Source organism: Anthonomus grandis, chromosome 22 (genome assembly GCF_022605725.1).
Source record: "Anthonomus grandis grandis chromosome 22, icAntGran1.3, whole genome shotgun sequence".
NCBI classification, from domain to species: domain Eukaryota; kingdom Metazoa; phylum Arthropoda; class Insecta; order Coleoptera; family Curculionidae; genus Anthonomus; species Anthonomus grandis.
Genome location: NC_065567.1, coordinates 21,285,254 through 21,305,896, shown reverse-complemented (window position 1 = coordinate 21,305,896; position 20,643 = coordinate 21,285,254). Strand labels below are relative to the sequence as shown.

Sequence of the window (20,643 nt, the reverse complement as noted above, 5' to 3'; positions counted from 1 at the left end):
TAGCTTCTAAAGCAAGTCAAAAGATGTCATCAATATGGTTTTTAAATGGAAACCACCATGTTTTAATGCAAAATCAGAAGGACCGCATTTTTTTACAAAGGATATGGTACAAATAAATAGCGGTTAGATAAGCACTTTTTATCATAAATTTTCGTTCAAAATTGCTTTTGTAACCACTATTCATTTGTATCATATACTTCGTAAAAAAATGCGTTCTTTCTGATTCTGCATTAAAAAATGGTGGTTTCCATTTAAAAAATATGTTGATGACGTCATATCTTTTTTTTTGAGTCACCTTGTAAATTTAATTTCCACGTAGAAAAACCCTAAAACAAATATTAAAATCGACGGGTTCGGGCATTTTTTTCAAAAACGGTCCATTTAATTTTTATTGAATTTATCAGCTACTTTACAAATGCATTGTATAAAGAATCAGGTTCTAAATGCCTTACTTGCTGCAGTTATATGATATTTGGAAGGTTTACCTATCATAGACCTCCTTAGCTGATTCCTGCTGTTAGCTTATATAAAGCTAAATTCTTAATATTAAAACATCTCAGTTTTAAGGTAAAATGAAAATCCTGCAGTTATTTATTAAACATTAAGTTTTTTTTTAAATTCATGACATGTTTGATCATCAGGGAATAAGAGGGTTGATTCCATGTCAAAAAACCCTCTATTTATTAAAATTGTTTTTTTTTTAATTTTAATATTTTTAATTTTATTTGTTTACATTCTGTTGTTGACAAGGACTGAACGGTATGCTAAAAAATATACTAAACTCAAAGGACGTTTGAAACATGTCGGGAATTTTAAAAAACTGAATGTTTAATAAATAAGTGGAGGGAGACTGTAGGATTTTCATTTTACCTTAGTCTACGACTCCACTGCAAGTATGGACTATTTCTTCACTATTCAAAAAAGTAGTCCATTTTTCTCAAAGAGACCTCTTGATAATAAAAATTCAGAGATTAGAGGGACACAAAGTCAATGGTTTTTAAAGATATATCTTTTGAGACCATTGACTTTGTGTCCCTCTAATCTCTGAATTTTTATTTCTTCACTATCTTAATTTTAGTTTTGCCTTTTTTTCCTATCTAGCTTGCCTTTGTGATTATTCCTACATTTTAGCTAGACTCTATTAAGTTATTTTAGGTTATAATGCATACATATAGTTATTTCTAATATTTCTTCTCTGTCTTTACGCATGCACTGTATACCATGGGTATCAGTTTTGAAAAATCGCAGTACACTCCGATTCCCAAAAAGTTAATTTAATTATTATAAATACTGGCTAATTATTATTCAATTTTTAAAAGCATATTATTTGTCTAATTTTTTGTATTAATAAATATAAATGAAACTGTTTTGATTTGCTTTGATATCTTTATAAAACTATTTTCAGAAAACTTCTTCGACGTACTGTAAACAGATTGGAGCCCAACAACCGAAAAAAAGGGGTAACCATATCAAAACACGAATCGAGTGCATTAAATTTATGCCAATTTTTAAAAATAATGTTGGTTATTACTGTTGGTTATTTTGATTGGTTGACATTGTATAAAAAAATCAAACTTACAGGTTCATAAATTATAATTATTTTGCCAATATTTGTCCAGCAAACTTAACCTTTATTTTTAACTAGTGCTTAAAATGCCACTTTGCCTATTGGTTTTATAATTTGAAATAGTGAGTACTGAATTTGGGATACACTGTATACATATTTATACAATATTTCTTGGCACCCAACAGTCGCTAAAAAAAGAAACAATTTTTTAGAAATATTTTCAGAAAACTTTTTCGACGTACTGTAAACAAATTGGCGCCCAACAAGCGAAAAAAAAGGGTAACCATATCAAAACACGGATCGAGTGCATTAAATTTATAACAATTTTTAGAAATAATGTTGGTTATTCGCAAAAATTATAAAATATTAATTGGATTTTATCAAATCTTTTGCTAAATATGTCAACGTGAATCCGCAAACCAGTGATTGTGACTGAATTTATGTATATCTAAGATATGGCTCTACTTAACACTATTAAAAAATGATCTAAAAGAGCGGAATCGACTTGAAAAAGTTGAAGAAGTTAATAAAAAAGAAAACTGATTGATATTTTTGGAAAAAGAACCTTGAAGGTCGTCCGTGGTCCGTAATCGCGGGTTGCGTAATCGGCAAATGGTAAAGTGAGGCCGCGCACGGTCGAGTCGAAAAGAGAACAGGGGCGGGCCGGCCCAATGTTTACGCGAGTGGCGCCCTGCCTGCGGGGCCCCACGGCAAAAGAGCGGGCTGGGGCCCCGTCTTGGCCACGGGACCACACACGGCGCTTCTTTGGTGGTCCTCTGCGTCCGCGTCCGCCGGCCAAGGTTAGCGTAACGCGGCTTTGGCAGACTTTGCCTTTACCTCTGAGCTACATCCTGATGATGCCGATGCCCGGGGGGCGATTGTCAAACGCCGCCGCGAAATGCTCGAAAGGAGGCGGTTCTCGAATACTACTACCGATCATTAGCGATTCCGTCATTAATTCGATTCTATTATTATTTTTTTTGAACCCTTATTTGTCATATTTAAAAAGGGTTCTTTCAATTTTGTACCGCCAGATCACATTATTCAAAAAGTCAAATTCGAACTTATTTAAGTATGGGATACAATACGGTAAATTACCTACACGGTGTCCCAGCGAAAACGAAATAAAGGTACTATTTATCTGTGGTAACTGTAACCGCGACGAAAGGGGGAAGAATGCCATAAATACTGTAAAAATCCCATTTCAAACTTAGCCTCGAGGCATTTTCAGTGGCGCACACTATCAATTAAAAAAAAACATTGAATATTTTACCAATTTTTTTAATTTTTATAGCCAAGAATAAAAGTTATTGATTTTGTGCACTTATTATTGGACCACATTAAAAAAACCTCAGTCACTTTAAAGTATTAAGTAATATTAAGAACAAAAATATTAAAATTTGGTGACAATTGATACTATTTTATCAAACTTTAGAGGTTATATAATTCCCTCTTTGGAAAATGAAATTAACGCGTTTAAGACTAAAATAGTTAAATTACTCGAAATGCCTGTGTTTTATTTTTTGCTATTGTGAGAACTTTAAAAAGCTCTTATATCCAAAGAAATAATAGCATCCACTTTAAACTTAGCAGTTGTATTTAGAGTTATACTCTATTTCAGAAGTGTGTAGAGCAATAAAACCTCATTAGGTATGCAAAAGTGGTACCTGGTGATCCACCAATATTTTATGCCACTACCTTAGTTGGGTATTAGTTTCAATGTATAATTCTTTCTTTTCGTTGATTGCAGGTAGTGCCACCCGGTTTTGGGTCAATTTATGAGTTTTGCCCATTGTTACCCACTGATAAACATTGAAAACGGTTCGCCAAAGGCGTGCAACTGGGACTTGTTTTTTACCTTATAATTAATGTACTTAAATGCTATTTTATTTTAGAAAGTTACTTTTGTTTAAATGGAATAATATATTTTTTTCACAAATTTATTGAACATAATATGTAGAGTAAAACAGTTGAAAATGTCACTTTTGGATCTGGCACTTTTTGAACAGTGTATAACAATTTTAAATTATAATAGATTGTAGTCTTCTTCGTCATCTGACGAACTGTCATCACCTCTTGACATTATAATTAAAGGATCGACTGTCTGATCGATGAGGTTGTCAAGATCCCACATTTTGTCCTCTTGCTTAATTACATGCTGGACTGCTTTTCGCCAATTCTCTGGTGTCGCTTCCGTAATGGCTTGATCAAACAGTAGCTTAACATCTTTCATTTTAAAAGTCGTGTTTTGTCTTGCTACAAATCCTTTTACCTGCGCCCATATCAGTTCTATAGGATTTAGTTCGCAATGATATGGCGGTAAGCGCAGTACAGTTATATTATATTTTTCGGCTATATCTTCCACGGCGTATTTCATGAAACGAGTTTTGTGTAAGTTTGCTATTGCCAGCAGTTCTTTTTTATCAAATTTGCTTCAAACGCAATACCTTTTGCAGTCAGCCAATCGATAATTTCTTGCTTTCTCCAACTTGAAGTTGGGGTCTTCTCTATTCGCCGTGAATGATAGCTTGCGTTATCCATAACTACCACCGAATTAGCCGGAAGAAATTTTATCATTTCACCAAAATAGTCCTCGAAAACGTCTGAGTTCATGTCTTCATGGTAATCTCCTGTGCGAGTCGACTCAAAGGTTAGCAGACCTTCTTTTAAAAATCCCTCTTCGCTTCCAATATGTGTGATTATAAGTCTTTTTCCTTTTCCCGAAGGTACTTTAATACCCGTAGACAGGCCTTCTATGAAAGCTTGGCGAGCACTGGTTATATTTTTGTCTTGCCACATTTTTTGGATTATATAACCTTCGTTAATCCACGTCTCATCAAGACAAAAAACTTTCTTTTGCTCCCTGCGGTACTGCTTGATACTTCTCAAGTATTGTCGTTTCCAACAAACAATTTCGTCGCTCTCCAGTAAAAGTGCTTTGCGGTTATGCTTTTCCCAGGCAAAATCCATATTTTTTAAAGTTTTCCATAAAAGTTTTCTACTTATCAACGGAATACTGTCATCTCGGCCAAGCTCCATTAAAATTTTGTCTAGGGTGGGTATTTCCTTTTTAAAATAAAAAGAGTGAATTTTTCTTCGAATTATACATTTAGCATTTTCATCAAGGACTTTTGTAGGTCGTCCTGGCTTTTGCTTGGGAGATTCCACTTGATCTGCTACTTTTCTTTCCCGCAACAATTTGAAAATGGTGAACTTTCCAATTCCACTCATTCGAGAACATTTTTCAACAGTTTCTTGCACAGTAAAACTAGGGTAATCGTGTTTTATGCAATCATGTACATTTAAAATAATAACTTTTTCACTCAGCGATAGTGGAGAATTTTTAGTACATCTTTTCGTTGGACTGAATACCTCCATTTTTTAAATATTGGGATAATAATATTGTGATTACACTACAGCGTAGCAGTGACTACTAACGTTTAAAATATAATTTAAAAGTATTTATAGTCTGTATATATTACCTGACCCCATTTTTGCATGTTACAAAGCGTTAAAAGAGGTACCTATACAAAAGGATTAAAAGTATTTATTTAGTATTTAATCTCTTTCAAAATAAAGGCATTTAATCCGTGAAAATTAAATTCATAAATATTATAAGTACCTGCGCCTATGAACTACCACGAAATGTAGCCAAACAGAACGGAATTCCCCAGTTTATTGCTCTATACACTTCTGAAATAGAGTATAAAAGACCTTTAAACTAAGGTGTCACAGGATCCTTCTTTCCACCCCATTTAAGAAGTGACCCCACTCACTCCTAGCGGGTTACTGGCATAAGGATGCCTTGCTCATTAAAAATTGTGCCCCTTGAAAATAAAATCGACGTATGCGAAAATGCCTGTTTCGTTTTCGCTAGGACACCCTATATATGAAACTTACAGTGTAAGTCTGTAACTTGGAATAAATTCAGTAAATCATATACTTTTTTTTCTCAAAAAAATTCTCGAATCAGTCGATTAGTATGTTTAGTTGTGCTTTTGATACTCACTGTATATGAGCACTATAGATATAATCTGTGCGTGCACACTTAAGTCTTAGTGTATAATGTACTAACCTAATATAATTCCAACAACTTAATATTTTAATATACAAGGTTATTTACGACATGCGACACGGAATATTTTAGCCAAACTTCAGTCTGTATATTATCTGATTTTTGGATTCAACATCGTAAAAATATTTTGTGTTTAATATAAATAATAATTTCAACTATAATAGTGAGTTGAAAATAGCTACAGTCTTAAATCTTACCTATCGCTAATCTATTGTGTTGCATGTCATATTCAGTTATAATCGGGTGTTTCATTTAAACTTAGGATGACATTGTACCTCAAAATCCATAACTATTTAAACTTAAACTTGATTATCCGCCATAAATTAGTTACTTTTACATTAAAAAAAATTATTAAAACAATGAAAAAATTACAAGAAGATAATAGACATGTCAATTTGTTATCGCCTAGTATGAAATATCATGTTTTCACTTTTAAAATTATATCGCATTTTAAATCTTCCTTTTTTATTAAAATGAGAAGGTTAAGGTATAAGAAGACCTAATTAAATTCCTTGTCACATTTATTGGTGATATAAAATACAAAATGTTCCATTTAAATTAAGCAACTTATTGCTTTGTAAAAATTGTAATAATTTAAACCTACTTTTTGAACGTCCTGTATAAAATAATACCTTTTTTACAAATTAAATGTAAAATTTAATAGCTTAGTGCTCCTAAGTGTAAAAAAAGAGAAAACACATATTAAGGAATTTTAATAACCACATAGCGATTATGTAAATAATTTTAAGTTTAAAAAAATTAAAGGAAAAGCTAATATAGTGCAACTTAGGTGCCAATAGGTTGTGATCTAAGGTAGCAAAGGCTTTACTATAGTCAAGCAGTGAAAGATATGTCAAATTTTTATTTTGTTCATTTTTTCTAATATCATCTGGAATTTTAACAAGGCAGGTAGTTATGCTTTTTTTAAAGCCAGATTGGCAATTTTGAATTAAATTATATTTTTCGACAAATTCAGTTAAAATGTTTCGAGATTTTTAAATAAAAAGATATTAATGCAGGAAAAAACCTGATGATCATTGTTTTTTGTACGAAATATTGGTGAAAATAGATGAATCGAATACCATCTTAAAGAGAATAAAAATGTACATATTTTTAAATATGAAATTAAAAATCCAGGTCCGCATTTAAAAAACTAAAATAAAGTAAAAGTGTTGTAGAGAAAAAAAACTTACTAACTTAAAGGATGAAAATATGTTGATGTCATTAATAATTTGGGATTTCTTTAAATTTTTCCCTGCATATGAGATTTAAATAAAAATTTGGCAACTCTGTTTAAGCAACCCTACTAGAGAAATAAATTGTTATAATCAAAATAATCAAGTGTCGATAGAGATGGCCCTACCATATTAATTCATCTCTGACACGTCGATATCTTAAAAAAAGCAGCCATCGCAGAAACTAAAATAAATAAAAGTCTCAATACGAAAAACTGTCACACGAGACAATCGCCGAAATTATAATACGGTATTAGCAAAGAGACCTCCGGAGAAGATCAAACAGTGACAGACCATAAATCTGGCTAGCATTCCGTCCAAGATGCGAAATAAAGACCTTTAAGTTGACCCCCCTAATTCGGGGAATGACATTAAAAGTTGACCACAAATGTCTAAAGGAATATCTCTGTCCCTTTAAGAATTTTTTCTACCTACGCTACGGTCTCTTTGGTGTTAACATCTGGAATAATAGAGATGCTCTGACGGCTCAATAGATATTTTAATTGGTGAGGTTCAGATTTTATTTATTTCTCAGAATTTTTCGCCTTACACATTTATATAGAAGCCGGTGACTTTTTATTTGATAATTTGAAAATCCTTGGCTAAGCCGCTTGTTTAGTATTCAGCAGCCATAGAAGGAGACGCCATTTGTAACCAAATTTAATGAAGATTCCAACTAGGCACCAAAGTATTTTCAATAAGTATATCAGTAAATCACTTTTTGACATTTAGTATGTGAAGAAAATTTTTCACGTATGCTTATGTATTGTTTTATCGCTTATTAATGTATTCTTTGCGTCATGCGCGGCGGTCAGTTGACCCTTATTCTCTTAACTCAGTTAGCAGAATTTAAATTATTTTGAAATAAATACAGGGTAACAAAAACTCCGTTTAAAATTTAAGATTATACAAAGTGATCAAATTTTCAATTTACCTGATTAAGCTGCGCCAGCGCAACATCAGCGTCTACCCAGCCAGGCCTGGTGTACAGGTCCGACTCGTGTCTCGACTCGGCCGGCCCTGGCGCATGCGCATCGGGCGCTTCAACCCCCGCAGCCATTTGTCAATTATCAGGGCCGGACTGGCCCCTTGTCCAACACCGCTCCATTCAGGAACACATTTACTACCGCACGGCCCTCGTGAGCTGAAAGAAAAAAATTTAATGTTTTTTAGTACCACCCTGGACTGTTCAATTATAATTAACTTTTAAATTAATTTATTTTTTAAACAAGTTGTATTTGACTTGAAATTGTTTGTCAAAGGTTTTCCTTGCCTTGGCATATCTCTGTCATTCCAGGCATTTAATATATACTTTACTCCTAATATTTCAAGCCATTTTTTATTTCAGGCACTTGATGTTAATTTAATGTTTTCACTTTATTCTAGATTGTTTAAATTATTTTTTGAGTATTTTAAAAATCAATTTTTATTAAATTCTTTCAGGAATTTAAAAGAATTATTAATTTTCTCGCAGGCAGTTAAAAATTTTATTTTCTTTTATTCCAAGCGTGCCTTACTTTAGCATATATCAAAATGTCCTTCAGGCATTTGTTATTCTCTTTCAAGTATTTTACTACATTAATTAAGTCAAGTATTACAGTTGACTTAATTAAATGTTTTCACTTTATTCCAGGTTTTTTAGGTCATTAAGTAAGAACGCAGTGAAAATCAAGTCGTGGATTATGAATTACAGGACAGGTTTCTCTAAATAGACTAAAATATCACATTTTTTTTTTTTTATTTAAAAAATTAAGTTGAAAAATTTAATTTGCTTATAAGGTATTTAATCCTAGTCTTAAAAAAAAATCTATCTTCATGAACTAAATTTAAAATTATAGAGACCTAAAATATCCTCCAATAAACCTACTTTTTACAATTAACTGTCACTAATAAAGAAACTACGGTAACGGATTTCCTAAAATAATTTATTTCTGAAAGTTTTGTTTTAATTACAAATGCTTTGTATTAAATATTTATTTATTTTTTTCAATGCGACCTTATTTATTTAAGTCCAAATCTGATATTTTAGCACAATTCTCGTAGAAAATCAAAATTTGTATTTTCTAAAAATGTGAAATTTGTTTTTTTCTTCTTTCGACGACTTATTGACGGCCAATGTGCAGTATAATTTTATAAAACACAAGAAAAAGTTTTTTTTAATTACATTTTCTTTTTAAAAAATTTTATTTTTTTATTTGTTTATTTGTTGGCGCCCAACGTGTAATAAAATTTCATAAAGCCCATAAAGCAAACAACATTAAATTTCGTATAAAAATTAAAAATTTTGTAAAATTTTAAATTTTTTAACTAGTGTTCTATTGGCGCCCAACATATAGTTTAATTAAATATTTGTATATATTAGTCATTAGCCCTCGTGAGCTGCAAGAAAATTAACTATTTTTTAGTACCACCCTGGACTGTTCAATCATAACCAACTTTTATATTAATTTATTGGTAAACGAGTTTTATTTGACTTGGGGGAACGAGTATCTTCCAATTATTTATCAAAGGTGAAAGTACGTTAACGTACATATAATTTGACATTAATAATTTCTTTAGAATAATTTCATTCTGTACGGTGATAACATTTATATCTCTGTAACACTTATAATTTCAATTAACACTTATATCCCAAAGTTCTATATTTACCTTACAACTACGATATACCCATTTATCATAATTAAAGGTATACACCTTTGGTTCTCCTTATATTATTAGGGTTCTAGGTGACCTATTAAATAATTTTCAAAATAACTATGTAGTCAACACTACATATAGAATCTTGTGATATCAAAACCCAAATTTTCAAACCGAACATGTTACATACAACCTTGTAATATTAGGGTGACGATATACTGAACAAGTCCAGTAATTTTCCACATTCCAGTAATTTTCCTGAAAAAAATTCTGGAAAAAAATTAAACTTCTCGAATAGTATCAGTAATTCAGTTTTTAAGAGTAGGTTTTTAGGTATTGGTTTGCTAATTTGCTCGTCCTTTACTCAATCAGATATTCCTGGATAGTAGTTGTTGTCCTCAGATATCGCCTGATTTGAGGTTATTAAATTTTTTATTTTAAACTCAGCTGGAGAAGCTTTCAGTAATTTTGCATTTTATTTTTTAGGTATTTAAGTAATCATTTCAAACTTTTAATTTAATATTTCAATTAATTGTTTAATTTCAGGCAAGTAATTTTAGATTTTATGCCAAGCATTTAAAGTAATTTTTACAATATTCTCGGATATCAGCTTTATTCCAGGCATTAAAGGCCATTTGAGTGTCATTTTTTATGTGCTTTGAATTATATTTAATTTTTTTAGGGCCAGTTAAGAGTTTCTTTTAACATTTTTCCAGACAATTTCAAGTCCCTGAAATAAATTAAATTTTATTCCAGGGATTTGAAGCCATTTTAAACTTCTTCTAGACATTTTAAATAACTTCCAGGCATTTAAAGCTATTTATATTCCCTGTTTGCAGAATAATTTCTAATTTTATTCCAGGCATTTAAAGTCATTTCTATAATGTTCTTGAATTTCAGTGTAACTTTCAGTTCTATTTCAAGGATTACAAATCTTTTGTGTTAATGTTTGTTTATTTTTTTGTCACTATTTATTTAAATTAATTTTATTTTAGTTTATAATAAATTCTCTCTGAAAAAAATAAATTTATGCAAAAATGAGGAAAGTGTAAAAAGAATTAAGGGCGTTTGCAGTGCTACATAGTTTTATTATGGATAGCAAAAAGAAGAAAAAAAAAGAAAAAAGGAGAGGAAGAGTTGAAGGAAGATAACCGAGAATTTAAATTATTTTTTCATTTATTTTATCTCTTCTTTTTTATTTATAACAACATATATATGTTCTTAACATTTAACTAATTTAGTTCTTACCATCTTAACATTTTAAATTTATTATTTTACGACTTATTGGTGCCCAACATCTGGTATAATTTCATAACTAAAAAAAGAGTTGGTCAGTTGTACATTGTAACTGACTCAGTAAAGTCAAAATAAAATAAATAAAATTTATTTTTAGTTTCCTGATGCCGAAAGTAATTCAATATTATTTTTTATATATTAAGTACAGAACTTAAATTTCCCTTAAGAACTTCAAATTTTGTCATATTTCAAATTTATCATTTTATGACCAGTTGGCGCCCAACATATAGTTTATTTTAAAATTTTTTTCTATATTAAGTACAAAAAGCCACAAAACTGAAAATACCCTTGATAAACTTCAAATTTATTTAAATTTCAAAATCACTATTTTACGACTTATTAATGCTCAACATGTGGAATAATTTTAAAACTCTAAAAAAAAGCCCAAAACCTTGAATCTCTCTTCATACCCTACAAATTTTGTAAAATTTCTCATTTAGTAACCTTTTGGCACCCAAGATATTTTATTTTATTATTTAATAAATATTGTTATATATTAAGTACAAAAAATCTTAAAACTTGTATCTCCCTTAATACTCCTTAAATTTATTATTTTATGACTTATTGGTGCCTAATATGTGGTATAATTTTATTACTTTAAAAAAACACTACAAATTTTGCAATTTTTTTTATTTGCAATTTAATACAAAAATTTATTGCAATTTTTTTAATTTCACAAGACAAAAAGTTCTAATTAATTATAATGATCGTTTTGTGCAACACCTTAACGGGTTTTTAATTTATTACACATAGGTGCATACACAGTTAAGCTTTTAAATATAAAAATATATGAACATATTTACTAAATGCTTACCCTAAAGTGGACAAACTAAAACTGAGCTTTTAAAAACACGAATTATAGCTTTCTGTGCATGACATGATTTGCACTTATCAACTTACCTTATTTTATCACGTGAATGGACTGATTGCCCCCAAAATACGTCAGAAAAGATTTATATTCAGACGTCTAAAAATAAATTACCGATTTAAAAATAACACTTAATTACATTTAAACGGACACAGTAAGTGACATAAGATCAATAAACTGTGGCATTCAATTGCCAACTAACCGCAATTTCATTACTCAAACGTAAATAAAATCACTTTCTATCCTAGGTTTCCGAGAAGCTTCTAAAAGCTCTGCTGAAGACCAACGGGCCTTCAAGCGCGGCAACACTGTTAAATCCATAAAGAATTTAAGAGTAGGTTAAGTTTTTTCATCTTTGCTTTAAGATAGAAAGTACTCAATTTATATTTTTATGATGTTATTGATGTAAGAAGTAGTACTGGTCTATTTGCATTTACTAAAAGGTTTAAGAACAAGCTGATTTTAATAAATCAGCTTTAGTAAGCAAGCCGCGTAACGATTAATTGTTTGTTTACATTCATTATTAGTGCCTCCTAGTTGATTTAAGTCACTTATTTTAATTTGTGTGTGTTAAAGGTATTAGAGGGTCAGTTTGCCGACGATTCTTATTAATTTTTTTGTAACTATTGGAGTGGATTTTTAATTGAAAAAAACATTAGATAAACAAATTATTTTTATAGTTAAAAAACTACTCTGAAATACCTTGGCATGTAATAATATGGAAGCAATAAGTAAATAAGGGTAAAAGAGGTATTTAAACAAATGTAAACAAACGTTCTAAGAACGTCTGTAAAATATTTTAAGAGCATCAAACATATGTAAGAAGGCAAAAAGAATATTTACCCGGTAAACTGTTAACGTCCTGACTAAAAACAATAACATTCTCCTTAAAAATCATAGGAGATTCTCACTGAGGGACACAGAACGAGGCGGCATTTTTCGCCGGACCATTTTTCCCAAAAAAAAAAAATTAATAAAATAAACCACCGCACTTGTGTCACTTCTACCGTTTTACTACAAAATATAAAACTGAAGAGTAAACCCGAAGTAAAGTCTCAAACTATACGTCTTTGAGTTCCAGTCAAAAAACGTCAAGTTTGGTTGTAATGTTCACCGTCTACAAGATGGTTTCGTACTAACAGAACACCGTTGACTAAGCGAGCCGTAGTACTCTCAAATGTTGGTGTTGGGTCCTTCATTCGTTCATTGTATTTCTGCTCTGAGCGGGCGAGCGGACCCGATGGGCTCCGAGGATGGACCACCCACATCTCATAATATGTAAATTCTCAAAATTACATTAGTTAAGTTTTTTTTTGTCACCATTTGCGGTATACATGCGTACACAGGGAGATCCCTTCTTGAACCCACCCAACTAGCGATGTTAATCTTCTTGGCAAAGATCTCTATTGTATGAGATTTTTACTTTCTGTACTAGTTACATACCATTAACTGTTGTTGATTATTTGTTTGAACAATATCTATTTTTTGACGGTATACATTTGGTCTGGGTCTTGTCTGTTTCTTTTTAGGATAAGAAATAATGAAGACTGAAAAAAATAATTGAACAATATGTTAACTTATTTGCTAAATATCCATGATTAAAAACGAAAGTTATATCGTTTTTGGTATGAAGATAAAACTATTGTTAATTATGGATTTTTGATTATTCATGTCTTAATTCTGGATGCATGAAATTGATTTTTTACGTCTCTTTGATATATGTCCACAGTGTCAGTTATCACTTCTGTCAATAGACAACAGTAACGAAATTTAAGAATGTGATCAAATATTCTCAAGTCTACGAAATACTTTTATGATCGTTGGAAATCATCATATATTTTATGAATTTTCGGGTGTTGTTATGCTTTGGTTTATTTAGTACGTTCAATAATATACAGGGTGGTTGACGACCGATGATACGATATATAATTTTTCCACCATTTTCTATATCATCGTTTTATTTTCCTAATAGTGTTTGGATCGCCTGGAAAGAGTGTTTTTCTCCCGTAGTGTGTCTAACTGTACCCGAAAAACATAATTTCATTTCCATCCTCCTCTAATTTTTAGAGTGAGATAGAGATATATAAATGAGAATTCGATTTCTCCACCCTTTTATATATAATCGTTTCATTTTCTAAATAGTGTTTAAATCGGCTGGAAGTAGTGTTTTGCTCCCGTGTTTTGTCTAATTATATCCAAAAAACATCATCTTATTCCCATCTTTTTTCTAATTTTTAGACTGAGATAGGGATATTTAAATAAAAATTCTATTTTTCTGCCTTTTTCTATGTAATCGTTACATTTTCTAAATAGTGTCTGGATCGGATGGAAATAGTATTTTTTTCCATAATGTATCTAATTTACTAAATACCCGAAAAATATCATTTTACATATTTCCATCTTTTTCTAATTTTTAGATTGAGTTAGGATTATATAAATAAAAACTCGATTTTTCCACCTTTTTCTATATTATAGTTTTATTTTCTAAATAGTATCTGGATTGTCTGGAAATAGTATTTTTCTCCCATAATGCGTCTAACTATACCCGAAAAACATAATTTTATTCCCATCTTCTTCTAATTTTTAGACTGAGATATGGATATATAAATGAAAATTCGATTTTTCCACTTTTTTCTATATTATGATTTCAATTTATAAATAGTGTTTGAATTGACTGGAAATAGTGTTTTTCTACCGTAATGTGTCTAATTATACCCGAAAAACGTCATTGTATTCTCATCCTCCATTAATTTTTAGACTGAGATAGGCATGTACAAATGAGAATTCGATTTTTCCACCTTTTTCTAAATCATCGGTACATTGTCTAAATAGTGATTGGATCGCCTGGAAGTAGTGTTTTCTCCCGTAACTATATTCGAAAAACATTATTAAATTCCAAAAATGTTCTAATTTTTAGACTAAGAAGGGATATATAAATGATATATATATAATTCGATTTTTCCACCTTTTTCTATATCACCGTTTTATATTCTAAATACTGCTTGGATCGGCTAAAAGTAGTATTTTTCTTTCGTAATATGTCTAGTTATATCCGAAAAACCTGATTTCATTCCCACCTTCTATTAATTTTTAGACTGAAATAGGGATATATAAATAAGGGTTCGATTTTTCCACCTTTTTCTATATCATGGTTTCAATTTCTAAATAGTGTTTGAATTGGCTGGAAATAGTGTTTTTCTACCGTAATATGTCTAATTATATTCGAAAAACATCATTTCATTCCCATAGTCTTCTAATTTTTAGCCTAAGATAGGGGATATATAAATGAGAATTCGATTTTTCTACCTTTTCTATATTATTTTTTGGTTTTCTAAATAGTGGTTGGATCGGCTGGAAGTAGTATTCTTTTCCCGTAATGTGTCTAATTATACCCGAAAAACATTTAGAATTTTTAGATTGAGATATTTTTCCACCTTTTTCTATACCATTGTTTCATTTTCTAAATAGTGGCCTAATATAGAGAATCAAAATATCTAAAAAGATAAAGGGTCTTTAAAAAATCAAAGGTGTTTCCATTTTTTTATATAAGCAGCTTTTTATATTATCTTTTTATATATCCCATTTTTTTATATATTTTTTTATATTTATTATTTTATATTGCTGAAAATAGTTTAGACCGATAGATTTTATCTGTTACCATTTCACTGTTTTATTGTCTGTTACCATGACTACCGAATTTTCGGAAAAATGCTACTTTTCGTTTTCTATATACGGCTAACGTACCATCGGTTTTCAATCACCTTGTATATATCATAATAAAACCATTATTAGATGAAAAATATAGATAGTCCATCGGAATTAAGAACTGGACCAGAAATGCTGCATTTTGCTTTTCATGTGATTTTTCTTGTACATATTTTTGTATGTCTGTCCTTTGTTTGGTACTTGTTTAGTGGTAATTATGGTTTTCACACATTTTTCTGGTATTTCTGTAGAGTATTTCCACTAGGAAAATGCTGGTGAAAGGTCCAAACTACTACTTATATACTTAGAATATTTTAGGAATACCATGCTATATCCAGAGAAACATTTCAAAATTTAGGTGAAGAATTTAAAAATCGGCTTTATTATTATCTTCAAAATAACGGGAGTCATTTTCATCATTTAATTTAATAAGAATATGTTTTCTCATTTATTATTTTTCTTGATAAGCAGCGAAGAATTTTTTTCAAAATGATGTATAACTCGCTTCCTTCTTTTATTTAAGATTTTGGGGGTGTATCTTACCCTGTCCAAGTGGTTGCAACAGTGGTGGAAACTGTTTTCAGCGTTTTTTATTCAGTTTTTCGTTCCTGATATATGGTAATTTCAAGTTTTCAAGTTGTCAGCCTGTATAATTAATATAACTGGCATAAAGTCTGTATAAAAGAAATATATACTCTAAAAATCACCAATAATTCATAGTATAAAAAAATATATTATTTCTATAGAGGACATGGCTTATGAATAAGTTGATGGTGTAGTGTGAAAATCTATTTGATATTTTTGAAGAATTGCCTATTGGGCCAATAGTTTTTTTTTCAAATCAAAATTAATATTACAATTTTTATTAATTTCTAAGCAAATTCGCTCTTTTGGCTTTTCACCTTCCGAAGTATGGTTTTCAGTAATTCTGTATAACCTCATTCAGTAAACTCAATATAATAAAAATCTTACTTAGGATCAACTATAAACCAAAATCGATTGTTCAATTTAGCTATTTATCTTAGAATGAAGGGGCATTATATTTAGATTATGATGACATTGATTGAATGAATTTGCCGAAGCAAAATCAAGAAATGTGAAATTTTGAAATATACGTTGCCTCATCGAACATATTGCATATGATAATACTAATAACGTGCAAAAGCTACATTATAGAGTGGTGCAATGTATTGATGGATAAATATTCAGAAATATTATTAAATTCTAGTTTATGTATTTGCAACTCGAAATTATCCGTGCGGTGGTAATTCAACAGTACATTTTTAGACACTGTAAGTAGATAAAGTGTAAGACATGGGCTATATCAGAGCCATTGTCCAATCTGAATAGCATAGGTAATATATATTATAATCATTTTTGTGTCATGCTTATAATATCCTTTAATTTTTTATATTTTGAGACTAATACAAAGACTGTTTTTTTAAACAATATATTGCAACTAAATATATACCAATGGTTCATGTATGGACAATCAGTATCAAGTTCTTTAATGAGCTAACAGAAGTATTATATGGCAACTTCATATAAAAATCAATATTTAAAAATATCTTTATTAGAATTTTACTTTTTATATTGTTATAAGACAATTAAATTAAGCGTGTTGACAAATATTATTATCTGACCAAATTTAAATAATTACGTATGAAATTGACAGTTTAAAAACAATTATTATAAATCATATTAAAAAGTATTTATTTTTTTACCGGCAATTCCACAATTAATTAAATCTGTTTACAAAACGTCTCATTTTCCGTGAAAGATAAAAAGTCCTTTGTCCAAGGACCACCCTGTAGAGATTCCGTTTTCTTCACCTAAGCAAACAAATAAATTTTTACCCCCCGTTTGAATTGATGTTCTTAATAAAATCTTGACGAGCGTTTTCAAGCTTTACCGATGCCTAGACCACCCACGTTACGATAAGGCAAACAAAAATAAAAATGAAATATTATTTTACAGATTAGCCTCTCTTTAAGGTGATGATCCGGTGTGCACTGAACGAACATTTTAAAAGTTGTAGCTTAAATTTGCATTTGATTTTTCGATTTATTCGACTCGGAGGAATTATGCTTTCCTTGATGTGGTTTGCTGCTATTAAGTGTATAGGACTGAATATGTTATATAGTGCAGTAAAAATAGACTAACCATAAGGAAGACTAAAACAACTATTTTCTTAAATATTGTTTATTTAAATTGTATCCATGCGTGTTTGTATAAACGTTGTAATCTGTTTCAAGTATCCGACATGTTTTCTTAAATAATACATCTATTTCCGGAACTTTGATACTCCTGGATTATTTTTGTTTTTCTTTCACTACAAGCAGTCTTTTACGTAAATCCTATAGTAGAGAACACTGTACATAAAAATTAGAAAAATTAATTTACTGATCCTTCTTATTATAATTAGCCTAAAGTCAAAGTTGTCCCATTATTCTTGACACGAAACGTCATTTATATGTCGTATAATCAGATTCACACCATCTGGCCGTGCATCAATTTGTTTTTCTCGATCATCAGTTATGTCAATATACAAAGACGTATTACCTATCAAGTTCTGCTAATGATTTTCTGGCGAATAACATTTTAATGCCCTTCAAATGTTGGGTTTCTTCGATCTCGTTTGCTGACTGATCCTCGACCAGTGGTCTAACCATAACGAGGTTAAGGTAATATCAAATCACTTAAAAAACTTCCAAGTAAAAATATTTTATTAGATGTTGTTTTTTCTATCATTATTCATTATATTATTTTGTGAATAACTTAATTAGCTACACATGTGTAAGCAGAGGAAAATCAAAAAAGAGCAGACGGGTATATTTTATATTAGAAAGTTAGCAGCTACTATAAACATATACATTCTTTAAATATTAATATAATTTATTTTCGACAAGATTATTTATATGAAAATCTTGCTTTTTTTTATAATAATTTTAATTTTAGGTTCATTAATTATGCCTATAATAACTGTATACAGGGTGGCCATTTGATAACGAAACAGAGCCTATTTTGGGTCCCTCAGAACATTTGCGAAAAAATCCTCGGACCCGTCAATTTTTGATTCAAGGGGAAACCATTTTTTTGCTAGTTTCGCTCCCCTGAGGGCAAAGCCCTAGCGGGGGTGGATTATAACCCTAAAGTTTTAAATCGTTACTATTTGCCTAGTCGATACAGGGGCTAATAAAACAATAACAACAAAGCAATAACTAACAAAAAAATGTTAAAAAGTATAATTTTAAATAAAGGGCTTAAAGATAAAATCAATCAAGTAAATGTTCAAAATGTTGGCCTTCGACTTCCATACAATAATACAGGTTTTGTTTAAACCTTTCCCGTAAATTTTGCAAAATTTCTGGGGTGATTTGACGACATTCATCAATTATTCTTTGTCGCAAATGGTCTAGCGATGTTGGCTGACTAGCATAACTTTTAGTTTTTAAATGGCCCCATAAAAAGAAACTAACGGGCTTAAGTCCGCTAGGGCTTTGCCCTCAGGGGGGCGAAACTAGCAAAAAAATGTTTCCCCCTTGAATCAAAAATTGATGGGTCCGAGGATTTTTTCGCAAATGTTTTGAGGGACCCAAAATAGGCTCTGTTTCGTTTTCAAATGGCCACCCTGTATTTATGGATGATTTTAGGATATATAGTATTAAAAAAAATCAATTTAAACTCGTCCTAAAAATATTTTACTAATTTTTGTTATACTCTTCGTGATTTAATATCAAAGATGTACATGCAACCTATGACAGGACCACCAAGAATTCGACACATTTACCTGAAGAGCTTAGACCCCACGTAGGGCGCCAAGAACTTGTACAAAATAAAAGCAATTTGATACTTTAAAGAGTTTTATAGCAAAAGAGTTAAGTTAATATGTTTTATAGTAGATCAGGTAATTATTTACTACCTTTAACTCTATTATTTACTACTTAAAAAAATATTTTTTTTTTAAATATTGAGGGTTTAATGAAAGAATCTACAGTATAAAATATTTCTTGATTATTTAGTTTGCTCTATTGAATATCTTAAGAAATATTCTAAGGTTAGTCATGAAGCAATCAAAAATTCAAAAATTCAAGGTTGAAGAATATTTAGCATAAAATAATTCTTTGTTATTGAATTTGTTTGTAGTTATGAAACAAAAATTATCTTCAATTCCAAAAGTCACTATAAATACTTTCTGTATGTTTATACAAATTGTAAGAGAAAGGGACAAATTTAATATTTTTCTTTGTCCCTATAAATCTACCAAATACATCAGAAATACATCAGTTATACAGGGTGTTCGAAAAATAGACGAAGATATTTCAATGGGTGATTCCTTGTAACGAAATATGAGAAAAAGTTTTTATAAACATGGATCCGGAAATGCACAGTTTTCAAGATACAGGGTGATTATATACTATAATCACCCTGTATCTTGAAACTGATTATTTATTACTATTTTTTTTAAATATTCTTTTTTTATTAATATTAAAAAAAATATTTACTCGATTTTTTTGAAATTTAGCAGTATTACTTGTTGTATTAAGAGGCTAATTTAGCTTTAATTAGATTAAAATTATAAGGTCCAGTAGCGTCCCGGGGGACATCTTAGTAAATATTATTGGCAAAAAAATGTATGCCACTGCCTTTTTTTCAACTTTAGTATTTGTTGTTTGATTAAGCATTTAAAAATACAACTTTTTCGCCTCTATATCTCTCGTATTTTTTTCGTATCTCACTTCGTTTCCGGCAAAAAAAAAACCGTTTTATTGCATGCCACTGGACAAAATTGGTTTATTAATTTTTGGTAAAAAAATCACGGGTGCCTTGGAAAACAAAAAATCATTTCTGCATGGAGGTTTGACAATGACAAGTGTCAGTTCTCCTAGAAAAATAATTAATATTAATAAACAATTAATATTTAAAAAAAAAATGTATCACCCTGTATCTTGAAAACTGTGCATTTCCGGACCCATGTTTATAGAAGCTTTTTTTCATATTTTGTTACAAGGAATCACCCATTGAAATATTTCCGTCTATTTTTCAAACACCCTGTATAAATACCCATATAGAGAAACGGATATTCAGATAAAATATTCCTGCAATTTTTCTAGAAAATATGTTTTGTGTATGGGCTTTTCCACACACGGTATTCTGGGTTGTGATTTTTTCTTCAATAAAACACCAATTTTTCGGTAAATAAGTGTAATTAGAAGAATGAAATAAAGCACTGCACTAACCGTACAATTTTGTTATTGTT

At 30.2% G+C, this 20,643-nt stretch overlaps 1 protein-coding gene across 2 annotated transcripts in view; it reads right to left on the bottom strand.

Annotated features, from left to right (window-relative positions):
• The window catches only part of LOC126749195 (protein patched), a 42,506-nt gene extending 29,664 nt beyond the window's left edge, over nucleotides 1–12,842 (bottom strand). Inside the window, exons 1-2 of one of the 2 annotated variants that reach the window (XM_050458879.1) lie at nucleotides 12,522–12,842; nucleotides 7,812–8,021 (exon numbers count right to left, since the gene is read on the bottom strand). In XM_050458879.1, coding sequence (XP_050314836.1) covers nucleotides 7,812–7,937 — 126 coding nt within the window. In that variant the 5' untranslated portion in view covers nucleotides 7,938–8,021; nucleotides 12,522–12,842. Of the gene's footprint in view, nucleotides 1–7,811; nucleotides 8,022–11,710; nucleotides 11,862–12,521 lie in introns of those variants that run through there. The other variant, XM_050458880.1, reaches the window with a different exon arrangement.
• Between the last annotated feature and the right edge of the window lie 7,801 nt (nucleotides 12,843–20,643).